The sequence below is a fragment of the Triticum aestivum genome, chromosome 3D (genome assembly GCF_018294505.1).
Source record: "Triticum aestivum cultivar Chinese Spring chromosome 3D, IWGSC CS RefSeq v2.1, whole genome shotgun sequence".
Lineage (NCBI taxonomy): Eukaryota > Viridiplantae > Streptophyta > Magnoliopsida > Poales > Poaceae > Triticum > Triticum aestivum.
Genome location: NC_057802.1, coordinates 46,018,156 through 46,030,326, shown reverse-complemented (window position 1 = coordinate 46,030,326; position 12,171 = coordinate 46,018,156). Strand labels below are relative to the sequence as shown.

The 12,171-nt window shown below is 48.2% G+C and overlaps 2 protein-coding genes across 5 annotated transcripts in view; both read right to left on the bottom strand.

The window, feature by feature from the left end:
- The window catches only part of LOC123077267 (chaperone protein ClpB1), a 5,949-nt gene extending 1,733 nt beyond the window's left edge, over positions 1–4,216 (bottom strand). Inside the window, exons 1-8 of one of the 2 annotated variants that reach the window (XM_044499507.1) lie at positions 4,070–4,216; positions 3,819–3,983; positions 2,637–3,499; positions 1,900–2,039; positions 1,471–1,811; positions 1,094–1,373; positions 771–968; positions 423–658 (exon numbers count right to left, since the gene is read on the bottom strand). In XM_044499507.1, coding sequence (XP_044355442.1) covers positions 428–658; positions 771–968; positions 1,094–1,373; positions 1,471–1,811; positions 1,900–2,039; positions 2,637–3,231 — 1,785 coding nt within the window. In that variant the 5' untranslated portion in view covers positions 3,232–3,499; positions 3,819–3,983; positions 4,070–4,216 and the 3' untranslated portion in view covers positions 423–427. Of the gene's footprint in view, positions 1–343; positions 659–770; positions 969–1,093; positions 1,374–1,470; positions 1,812–1,899; positions 2,040–2,636; positions 3,500–3,818; positions 3,984–4,069 lie in introns of those variants that run through there. The other variant, XM_044499506.1, reaches the window with a different exon arrangement.
- A 5,602-nt stretch (positions 4,217–9,818) lies between these two features.
- On the bottom strand, positions 9,819–11,920 carry LOC123074044 (MADS-box transcription factor 29). 3 transcript variants are annotated; one of them, XM_044496994.1, is made up of 7 exons: positions 11,761–11,920; positions 11,470–11,673; positions 10,950–11,037; positions 10,670–10,840; positions 10,540–10,581; positions 10,390–10,431; positions 9,819–10,308 (listed from the first exon to the last, which is right to left on the bottom strand). In XM_044496994.1, the coding sequence occupies exons 2-7, from the start codon at positions 11,661–11,663 to the stop codon at positions 10,183–10,185; spliced, it is 663 nt and encodes a 220-aa protein (XP_044352929.1). In that variant the 5' UTR covers positions 11,664–11,673; positions 11,761–11,920; the 3' UTR covers positions 9,819–10,182. The 3 variants fall into 3 exon arrangements, with proteins under 3 accessions (XP_044352929.1, XP_044352930.1, XP_044352928.1); XM_044496995.1 differs by having other exon boundaries at positions 10,670–10,837; XM_044496993.1 differs by having other exon boundaries at positions 9,819–10,431.
- Positions 11,921–12,171: the final 251 nt, after the last annotated feature.

The following is a 12,171-nucleotide window of genomic DNA, read 5'->3' as shown; positions in this document are numbered from 1 at the left end:
ACGACAATTGATGCAAACAGGATGGGTGCAAAAGCCTCATCCCATAGCTCAACTGCAATTCCATTTCCGTTAATCATCACGTGTGCTGTAATGAGAGAAAGGAGCTTCCTCCCTGTTGCCTCTAACCATCAATCTCATCACACACAATCACAGTTCACAGGGTTAGTGTCTATGCTACTGCTAAGAGCATAAAGGCATACATGGTGTCTATAAGATACTAGTAAGATATTGGCAATTTACAGATCTCCTCCTACCAAGAAAACGTCAAAGGGTGTTTGAAATGGTGTGGCTACAACCAAGTAGGGCATGCATTCTGCCTTTGCTACAATTTACATGCTTCTTCTACCTCTGCTATTTGTGTTCAGCAAGGTTATGGAGTTCAGGCACTCAGCGAGAAACAACAGCTAGCAGGGGTTATGTACCTTTGTCATGGCTTGGGATTGGTCACCGCCGCAACATAGCTCTTGTCACAGGAAAGTTCCACCACTGGACTCTTGCCTTGTGGATTTACCACTTCGTACCTGAGCCCCCTTTTGTCATCCGTAGCATCAATGACGATAGTTGAGCCTTCAACGGCTTCACCTTTGAGCAGCATCCGGGACAGCACTGTCATCACATTCTTCTGCACCCACCTCCTTATGGGCCTTGCGCCATACATCTGCCAGAGACCAAGCATGCATTGTTACCAAACCATACAGACAGACAGACAGGAGAGGGTATGAAAACAGGACCTAAATATTTTGATAACTTCGAAAAGAAACTGTGCTTACTAGGTTGCATGATTCCAACAATATGACGTCCAACGCAGCATCGCTTGCAGACAGAGAGATGCTCTTGGCAGCTACCCTTGCAGTGACACTTTTCATCTGAATTTTTACAATCTCCTTCAGTTTGTCATGCAGAAGTGGCTCAAATATCACCACCTCGCTCAGTCTGTTCAGAAATTCAGGCTTAAAGTGTTTCTGAACCTGCACCAACAAATATATATATATATATATATATATATATATATATATATATATATATATATATATGACACGTCAGTAGGTCACACTAGTAGAGCTTAACAGCAGCAGATATGGTATTCACAAACCTTTTTCATCACAAGGTCCTTTGCAGCTTCCATTGTGCTTTCTCCAGCCATTCCAGCTGTTAGGTGCTCTGCTCCTAGATTTGAGGTCATAATGATGATAGTATTCTTGAAATCAACGGTCCGGCCTTTGCCATCAGTCAGAACACCATCATCAAGAAGTTGAATAAAAACGTTCAGCACCAAGGGATCTGCCTTCTCCACCTCGTCAAAAAGGATGACACTATATGGGCGCCTCCTCACTATTTCAGTCAGTTGTCCACCATCATCATAGCCAATGCAGCTTTAAGAAGTTATAAAAGAAGCATTAGCATCAGTCAAATGAAAGATCCATACTGATGATATCATAACGTAATGAGCATACAGTATACAAAGTAAACCTTGGTGCAGCTCCAATTAGGCGCGCCACAGCTCCAAACCCAACATATTCAGACATGTCAATGCGAACCAACATTTTCTCACTGTCGAATAGCTGCTCGGCAAGAGCTTTTGCAAGCTCTGTCTTTCCAACACCAGTCAATCCTAAGAAGAGGAACGAGCCTATTGGTTGGCCAGGCTGATCAAGGCCAGCCCTGGAACGTAAGACTGCTTCTGCAACCAGATTTACCGCTTCATCCTGGCCAACAACTCGCTCATGAAGTCTATCCGCTAGGTGGATTAACCTATCCTTCTCCTCTTGATCAAGCGTAGAGACAGGAATTCCGGTGCATCGGCTCACAGCCTTCAAATGACAAAGTTAGAATTTGCATGAAAAACACATCTCATTGATCGAAATGGTACACAAAAGTCATTAGGAAGAGAATGCTCACTTGTGCGACATGATTTGGTGCAACAATTGCTTTCTTCACGGTGTCCTCTTCCTTTTCTTGACTGTCAATCTGCATCATTTTCTTTGCAGTAGCACACGCCGCATCAATCAGATCAATAGCCTTATCAGGAAACTGACGACCTACAAATACATCCAGTGATAAAACCCATTGACATTGTACTACAACATATAGCATTCTTGCCACTGACAAGTGCAACTCGGCAGAGAAGAAACGTTGCAGTTCAGGTTACCCCGTTAATTTATACATATGACTGTCACGGATTAATTAGAACCTTAATCAAGATTCATAGATTATTTCAACTTCATGTATCCAAGGTAAGATAACATAGTTACTCCATGGTGCTCTAATGTGATCATTCTTGCCCTTGAAGTGCACATCACAACCTTCACGTAGATAGCAAGATTAACACATGGGCTAGTAAACCTTAACAAGGATGGGCACATGAGCTAGTAAACCTCAACAGGATAGGCACATGAGCTAGTAGACCTCAACAGGGATGGGCATCTGACCATGACCAATTAAGCATGCATTTCTTTTTCTTTCTTTTTGTTATACTCCCTCTGTATCAAAATACAAGACGTTTTTTGACACTATGACACTGTCAAAAAACGTCTTATATTTTGATACAGAGGGAGTACTTCCTAAGTAGCTAGGTGAGGTTATGCTTCTACTGATCACCTCAATCAAGAAACAATACGAGTAAAATAATTCCTCACCAGTGATGTAGCGGCCAGCGAGCTCTGCAGCAGCAACAATAGCGGCATCTTGGATTTCCAAGCTATGGTGCAGTTCATACTGCTGCTTTATGCCCCGCAGAATGGCAATGGTCGCCTGTGTGCTCGGTTCTTCAACATGCACCTTCTGGAACCGCCGTTCGAGCGCTGCATCCTTCTCGATGTACTTGCGGTAATCATCAAAAGTTGTCGCGCCCACACAGCGGATACGACCACGGGCCAACGCGGGTTTCAGAATATTGGCAGCATCATTGCTTCCCCATTTATCACCAGCGCCAATCAGCATGTGCATCTCGTCAATGAAGAGAATAATCTTGCCGCCTGAATTCTCCGCCTCCTTTATCACGGTCTTCAAACGGCTCTCAAACATGCCACGTAATACGGTGCCGGCCACCATCGCCCCCAGATCAACCTCCACGACACGTGCCTTGGAAAGCTCGGCAGGGACCTTCCCAGCAGCAATCCACTGCGCCAGGCCCTCGGCGATGGCCGTCTTGCCAACCCCTGGGGCTCCGACGAGTGCCACACAATTCTTGGTCTTGCAGCAGAGAATGGAAATGACTGTCGATCTCGTCATCCCGGCCGACCACCGGGCCGCTTGTCTTGCCGTTCATGTACCGACCGTAGGTGCGCAGACATGACTTGCGTGCGTAGTAGCTCCAAGCTGCCCAACAGAGACCAACAGCTGCTCCAAGGCAGACTACAGGTTCGATCTGTCGCCACACCCTGTACATATGACTCTGGGTGCGTGATAACAAGGCTGTTCCTATCCCATCAGGCGCCTTAGTCATGGTCCCCAGCAGTGGATCGAAGGTTCCAGTCCTTCCCATACCTGACCAAAAGCCCTGATTTTGAACAAGGAAAAAGATTGCATTACTTGATGGTTGAGATGAATTTTTGTACAATGATCAAACTTCATATTGCATACACGGCATAGTTGTTAATCAAAACACTATTTGTTTGGGGGCGGGATTTCAAGATACAGTGCAGCTTTGAGAGAAAGAAAGAGACAATTCTTTTAGCTTTAAAAATACGGAGTCACCATGCGATTATGCTTGTTCCTCTTGATTCGGATTAAACTGAAGTAGCAAAAATCGGGACTTTGTGGGTCAAATGGGGGAAAAAAGTTCCCCTTTTAAGTAGGAGACAGGAGAAAATTATTACCTCTCCTCAAGTCCTTCGCGCCGCCTAATCACTGCGCCGCTGCTCGACCCCAACCCTCAATCCCTCGTCGGCTCGATCTGGTCAGGCTCGCTTCGGCCGGCGGCACTCGAATCCCAGTCACCGTTTGCCGCCCCGCCGATGGCCTAGAGCCGCCGTGTTCACGATCTATATATTGAATGAAATTGAGATACAGAGGTAGCAGAGGAAGAGAGAGAGAGAGATACAACTCGGGGAAGCAGAAGAAGAGAGACCTTGCCTGGTGCGCTCCGGCCGGCGCTGCTGGAGTCCCTGTCCAACCCCTCGCTCCTTGGCTGCTGGCCTGCGGCCCTGGTCGCCTACGCTCCGGCAGGTGCCGCTAGAGTCCGACCCACCAATTAACGCCTTCAAGCATTAGGGCTCCTCGTGTGGGCCCTGCCGCAACTGGGCCTCCAGGTTTTTTTGTCCTGCCCGCCGGATGCTGCACAAAGCCCGGTTTGAGTAAGGCAACTCCTACGGGAATTACTTTTTTTTATAGGGTATACTCCCTCCGTCCAAAAATACTCGTCCGAGAAGTGGATGTATCTACTAGGTGTGTTTTAGTTCTAGATACATCCATTTTCATACATTTCTCCGACAAGTATTTCCGGACGGAGGGAGTACATGGAAGGGGAGAGCATTGTATCTACTATCCACTACTCCCTCCATCCCAAAATAGTGTCAAAAATGATCTTATATTTTGAGACGGATTAGTGTAAAAAATGGTCTTATATTTTGGGACGGATGGAGTACTACCTCTGAAACGTCTTATATTTACTATGGACAGAGAGTATATACTACTTATAAAAGCGCGAGTTAGATGAATCCAAATAATTTCAGCCATTCAACCACCTATATTCAATGCTACACAACGCTCCAATGATGTATTCATCACATCATTGACATAATGAAAGCACCACTAATTACATTAATTTTAATTGATTTAAGAAACATCATATATTAATAATTGTGATAGATTTTCAAAACAACATTGATCACATTAACTGAAATAAATCTTAGAAACAATATTAACTACATAAATAACTTCCACAATGGTCTACCCTGGTAATTTTTTTTCTACTTCACGATATCATGTCATGACCTATTCTACTAAATAAAAAGTGGGAGAAAGTGTGTTCATGCACCAATGAGGACGCAAACCATGTTTCGTACTCAATGGCTGACAAAATCCCGATAGTGTAGAAACAACACACGACCAAACCACCCAATCGATGGTGCATATGCGTTCGATGCAAACTGAAAATCTAAAACCGAAGGGTGCGACACGTCCTTTGAGTGGATAAATGATGGTGCCAGTGCAGGTCTGCATTCGATGCAAACTGACCACCGTCAAACTTGCACATGACATAGCTTAGATTTCGAAAGACCAAACTTAGGCAACTTCCGTGTAGCGAAATGAGAGAGAAATCATAGTGGAATGCGAAAACGTATGCTCCCTGATATACTATTGAATTGGGCATACATGGCACATGCACGATTAACTACTACTTGCAAAAGTGTGAGTTAGTTGCATTAATTTTAGAAACACCACCAAATGATAATTGCGATAGATTTTGGAAACAACATTGATTGCATTAACATTGTTTTTTTTATTTTTTGTGTTTCTTCACCGTTTTTCTTCTGGTTTTATGCATTTTTTCATGGTTTTCTTCGGGTTTTTTTTCAACAACTTTCTACTTTCCTAATACACATTGTACACTTTTAGTGTACATGTGGAATATTTTTTTGATGCACGTTGACCGTTTTACAAAAACACGGTGTACATGACAATAAACATTTTTTAAAGCTACGCAAACATTTTCTTTACATTGTATATCATTTTTTTATAAATGTCACAATTTTTTCTGAAACATGTGAATATTTCTTTAAAGTTTCACGAACATATTTTGAATGTGAGAAAAACTTTTTTATACTATGCCGAGATATATTTTACATTATATAAATGTTTTAAAAATGTGATGATCATATTTGAAACACATGATTTATTTTTGAATTTCACGTACATTCACTTAAAGTTATGAAAATTTTGAATTATGCAAACATTTTTTACAATGTATAACTATTTTGAAATGTCATGAACATTCTTTCGTAGTGTTGTTAACATTTTCTTCAGTCAACATATATCACAAACCTTTTTTAACACTGCACTAACTTATTTTGAAATATAATAGGTTCCTATTTCAGAAGTGTAAATAAGAATAATAAAACAAAAAAGGAAAGAAAAAGCCAGCATTCCTCCCAGCGCTGGCCGGACCAGTAGCCTCTCCTTTAGGCCAGTGCATGCTCGTTCTCGCTGAAAGAGAGGTATAGTCGTGCCCCAAAAAAGATCACATGGCAGCTACGGTACTCGAAGGCCTATTCGGGCGCGCCAGAGGCGAGACTGAGAGCATCTCCAGCCGTTTGGCCCCCCAAAGGTGTTTTTTGGGGCGAAAATAGCGCCTTTTGGGATGTCGTCGATGAACATTTCAGCTTTGGGGGGGAGGGGGGGTCGTTCCCAGCGGCGACCACAACGGCATCGGCCAAAAACTAATTTTAAAACCGAAAGTCAATGAAATTTGGTTGATTTGGACGAAATATAGGCGATTTCATTGATATTTTAAAAAAACTAATCTAGTTGTTCATGCCGACGAGTTTGTAGAAGGCGGTGTAGTCGTCGACGTCGCTCGGCGGCTGATAACCCACAAGTATAGGGGATCAATTGTAGCCTCTTTCGATAAGTAAGAGTGTCGAACCCAACGAGGAGCTAAAGGTAGAACAAATATTCCCTCAAGTTCTATCGACCACCGATACAACTCTACGCACGCTTAACGTTTGCTTTACCTAGAACAAGTATGAAACCTTCGCCGAGATTTTGCCCGAAAATTAGCTTTTTTGCGGCCAAAGAAGAGCAGCAACCGCCTTACGGGGGGCCCACGAGGGGGGCAGGCGCGCCCCCCTGCCTCGTGCCCCCCTCGGGCACCGTCTCGCGTTGATTCTTCTTCCCATATTCTCCAAATATTCTAAAAATATTCTTCGTCCGTTTTTATCCCGTTTGGATTCTGTTTGATATGGAGTTTCTGCGAAACATAAAACATGCAACAAACAGGAACTGACACTGGATCAATATGTTAGTCCCAAAAATAGTATAAAAAGTTGCCAAAAAGTATATGAAAGTTGTATAATATTGGCATGGAACAATAAAAAATTATAGATACGACGGAGACGTATCAGCGGCCCGTCCTTCGGGATTGCTGCGGCCCTGCCCTGGATCACCGCTGCGGGCCGGCTGGCTCGGCGCCGCCGTCGTTGCGGCCGCGCCGCTGTGCGGCGATCTCCTCCAGAGCGCTGTGCTGGCGTTCCATCTGCTCCCGCATGCAGTCCTGGCGACCATCTCCTGGAAAGGGCGGGACACGCGGCGGCTCGCCATCACTGCGCCGCCCGTGATCAATGGAAGGCTGACCGGCGGCAGCCTTTGCATTGATTCACATGGAAGCCGAGGCGAGGAGATGAGGATGACGATGCCTAGTCGCTGACTCGGCGGGCCCACGGGGTGGGAATCTGGCGCGGGATGTTTTTGCGTCATTTTTCTTTTCCCCGGCACCCCCGGTCGGCCCCCAGCACGCTGGGTTCATCATGGGTCTGCGGGCACCAATTTTGACCCAAACTGGCGAAATTTGGGCTCCTGGGGCGCGGCTGGGCATTTTTTTGTCACCAGCGATAAAAAAGGGTGGCCTAGGGGCTTTGGGGGGCCGGGTGGAGATGCTCTGAGTTAAGTCTCTAGCGAGTGAAATAGCCCTGGCGCTGCATCCACATATGGACGCCTCGTAGGGCCTTGTACAATGCTAGATGGTTAGGCCTTGTACAATGCTAGGCATTTAGGGAGGTGATTATAAAAATAAATCTGATTTTTCTCAAGCACACATGTCAACTTTTATAAGAGGGACGCCTAATTAAGCGTTTGCCCTATACAAATAAGCACCGGTGCTCAGAAAAATCTAATTTATTTCTCCAAGCACATCTCCTAAGCACCTTGCATTGTACAAGGTCTTAGGAAGATGTTTAGAAAAATAAACCGAGTTTTTCTAAAGTATCAGTGTCTGTTTCTATAGGAGAGACGCCTAGTTAAGTATCTACCCTTACGAATAAGCACTGTTGCTTAAGGAAAAGCCTAGTTTATTTCTTCAAACACCTCTCCTAAGCACCTTGCATTATACAAGGCCTAAGTGCAATATAAGAGCAACTCCAACAAGAGACCCATTTCGTCCGTCCATATCCATTTGGCTCGCCGCGGACAAAAACGTCGGTCTAACGCGACGACCAACCCCAAAATGCGTCCGCTTCGTATTCGTGCCGACGCATTTTAGCCCCAAAATTGGCCCTGAAATGTGTTGGCGCGAACATAAAGCGGAGACGCCGTGCGTCCCCTCGTTGTCCGCTGCGGCCCCACATGTCGGTCAACCAACCACCACACGCGGTCATATTAAACATGGTGACCTACCTCGGGTCCGCCTGGTAGTGTGTGAAAGGGCCACATGCCCGTCCTTTTTAATGGAAGCGTGCGGCGGGGCCGGCCTCATCCACTTCCATCTCACCGTCCACATCTGGCCACGCTTGCTTTCTCGCTGGTGACCAGAAAACCCTAGCCAGCCAGCCAGCCACCAGCCATGGGCTTCTTCAGCGGGAAGAGGAAGGGGAGGGGGAGGTTCAGCTCGGCGAGCTCTTCCCCGCCGCTTCCTCCTCCGCCGACTAGACGTGGCTCGCCATCGCGGGAGCGGTAGCAGTTGTACATACCAGTCCACCAGGCTCGGTGGCACTGGCAGTACACGCGCATTGACTCGCCGAGGAGGAAGCCGGCGGTGAGCGGCAGTTGCGCCGCGGCGGGGAGGCAGTACTACGCCTTGAGGGTGAGGAGGAGGAGTGCGCCCCTCACCGCAATGCCGCCGCCGTAGCAGACGCCGAGCCACTGTGCCTTGAGGATGAGGAGGAGGAGCGCCGCCGTGGCATACGCCGGAGGAGGCTACCTTAGCGGCCTATCAAACCGCGTTCGGATGGGCTGGTCCTCCTCCTGTCTTCATCGACCTCACCGGCGGCGACAACGACGGCAAGGGCAAGGCCAAGACGGATGCCTAGGGTAGCGTGCGGCCCGGAGTTTTATTATTATTTAATTAATGTTTAAGTGGACTTTGACCAGCCATTTATTTTAATTATGTGTTATTAAGGTTATTTTCGGCCACGTGTTTATCATATATTTTTTTCTTTGGACACGGGTAAATATTGGTGTATCTCCCGTTCGACGCACATGCCGACCCAAAATCAAAAAGCGATCTCGTCTGTTCACTTAACCGACCCAAACAAACAATAGGCGGACAAAGCATGTGTCCATTTGGGTCATCGCGTTGGAGTTGCTCTAAAGCCCGGCCCAACAACGCCCACACAGTAAAACGCTATTTAGCCCAAAGTACCTTGAAACAAGGCCCTCACCTGACGTTGACATGCACCGCAATGCAATAGTACTACAAAACTTAGACACGAGCGAAGGTCCGCCAAGCCTTAGAATCGAGGCGAGGCGGCTGCCGCGGCGGAGACGAGGGAAACGGAAATCGAAGAGTGGGGCGGTCGCAACCATGTCTCTCCGGGCCCTCGGTTCGCTCCTCACACGGAGGTTCTCGCCACGCGCGCACGCACAAGCGCTGGGGACCCGAGGATCGGCTGCGGGGAGGCCGGCACGCTTTCTCCACTCCTGGAGGAACCTCGCCGTCGGTGGCGCCGCTGTATCCGCGGCTGCGTCATCCGGTGGATTCGCGTTTCTGTATCTCAAGAAAGACACCGATGAGTCAGCTTGCAAGGTGATTGGGGACGAGAAGGCCAGGAAGGAGGTGACTGACATGAAGCCCGGAAAGATCATCAGCGACGAGGTGTGCGATGATCGGAATGCCGGGCATGAGGCGACTGGTGGCAGCGAGCCCCTGAAGGAACAGCGGGACATGGAGGCGGAGTTCGAGGACTGGATGAAGAAGTACAACAAAACATACTTCGACGAGGAAGAGAAGGCCATGCGGTTTCAACTGTTCAAGGCCAGAGTCGAGGAACTCGACTCACACCACTCCTCGTCTGTGCAAAAGAAATACGGCTTTTTTGCAGACTTTACACCTCAAGAGCGGGCGAGGCTACGTGGAGTATCTCCGCCGGACGAGGAGTTCTACCGGTTCCTCAAGTCTCGTCCCGAGGTTATCAACTATCACAAAGGACTTCCTGAAAATAAGGCGTGATCGATCCAAGCAACCCGCAGCCACATGCACACAGGCAACTCAAGTATGGAGAGTTGCAGGCTGGGCTTGAGGCCTATGCCTTACACGTCGGGGAGCTGCCGCGGCCACAGCCGCAGCGTCGTCAATTCCTCCTCCTCCACCTCCGGTAGCTTCGGCGGCACCGCGGACGCCTCCACAGCAGCACGTTGCTGCCCCTCCTCGCCCATCTGACAAAGAGTGAAGACACATTCAGGAAGCCAGTATACATAGCAGCTCAGCAGGCAGGCAGCGATGTCATTCACAATTACCAGGCGGCGAAGGAAGCTGTTCTGGTCCTCCAAGATGTGCACCTACGTGTCATATGCACAATGTCATTCACAATTAAATTCCGGATGAAAAATTGCTTTGTGTGCCTCTGAATCGATTTTGGTTCTCCTAAAAAGGATTACACTACTTACCTTGTGGTGTGATTCGCCCAACTGCTGCTCCAGCAACTTGTCCTACACATACACGAGAAAGTCATGCAGTTCACTCAAACACTGAGCATGTGAGCACCACAGTTTCGTGCAGTGCAGGACGTGTGTGTACCTTCGTTTCACGGACTTTACCCAGCACGCACTCCAGCCGCTGCTCCAGTTCGTCGAGTTCCGCCGCCGTCGCAGTGGATGACAGGTTTTCTCCGGTCTGCCTCGTCACGCTGGCCTCCAGATGGTCACCCTCACGCCTCAGCCCTGCGATGATATCCGCCGACGGTTGCTGCTGTGTGCAAAGAATCGCATAGACCAATCAGAAGGCAAGCATGCAGTTAACTATGAGTGTATGTACTGGATGTTGTACATGACTGGATGTGTTCTCTTTGTTTATTGACCTGATGATCATCATGATGTATCCCCTGGCCCTGGAACTGGAACTGGTGTTTGGTGATGCTCTCGTAGCGCTCAATTAGCTCGCTCCAGCTTAAAAATGACAAGTCAGGTATAAACATGTTTGTAGACTGAATATGAACATAAGCATCTGAATCTGAGCAGAAGATTAAGATCAGAGCTAAATTCAAAAGCATCATCTGACTAACTTGATCACAAAACCCAATTCGAGCATGCCAATTGCCAATACTGTGGCTGGCTAGGAGCCTAGCTAGGACGATGTCAAAGATGGCCGGTTGGCACTCGCAAAGGATGCAGGTTCAGTAATCGGTATATATGTTCATCAAAACCATAATGCAGAGTTTCGCTTGTCCGGACCGGAATGAATCACAACACACATCCACACTTGCACTATAAACAGAAGAATCAATTGGGAGGTTGGTCAACAAGGTAGCAGAGAGGCACCTCACAAGCTAGCTAGAACCAAATCCAAATTAGGCGTGACGGAACGGGCGGAGGGCGGACCTTGTGTTAGGGGCGCAGTAGTCGAACAGCTTGCCGGCGCCGTCGTCGTCGAAGACGAGGAGGCCGAGGTCGACGCCGCAGAGTACGGCGAGCTCGTGCGCCTTCTTCAGCAGGCCGCGGCGGCGCTTGCCGAAGGTGGCCCGCCGTGACACATCGTTCTGGATCTTCTTCATCTCCGTCCTCCCGCGCCCCATCTTCTCTTGGCTAGAAGAAGAAGGGATCGAGCAGCAAGTCAGTCCGTGGTGCCGGCAAAAGGGGCTCGATCGTAGCAGGAGAAGCATTCTAAAGTACCTTGTGTGGCACGTATACTGTTCTTCTTCTTCTTGGTCCTTCCAGGCAAAGGCTGTAACAACTGAGACTGAAACTGTGAACTCGGGTGTGCTCTCCTCTCCTCTAGTGATAGTCCGTGGCCACGCGCCGCCGTACAGACGAAATGCGGTGCAAATTCCGGGAAGCTTCGGCGGCGACTATAGCTTTTTTGACTACCCTGCTGCTTCCACGAGGCAGCGATCCCGACCCCCTCCAGTGTACCGTGTGACTGTAGCAGTAGCAGTTCAGTCAGCTAATACGGCGACCGGTCCGCCCGTCACGCCCGACCGGAAAGCAAGCCAGTCACCGATCCTCTGCTGCGGTGCGCGTGGAAGAAAACAAAAGCGGCGGCTGCGTTGCCGGTCTGGGACGTGTTTGGGTCACCGCGCCTCC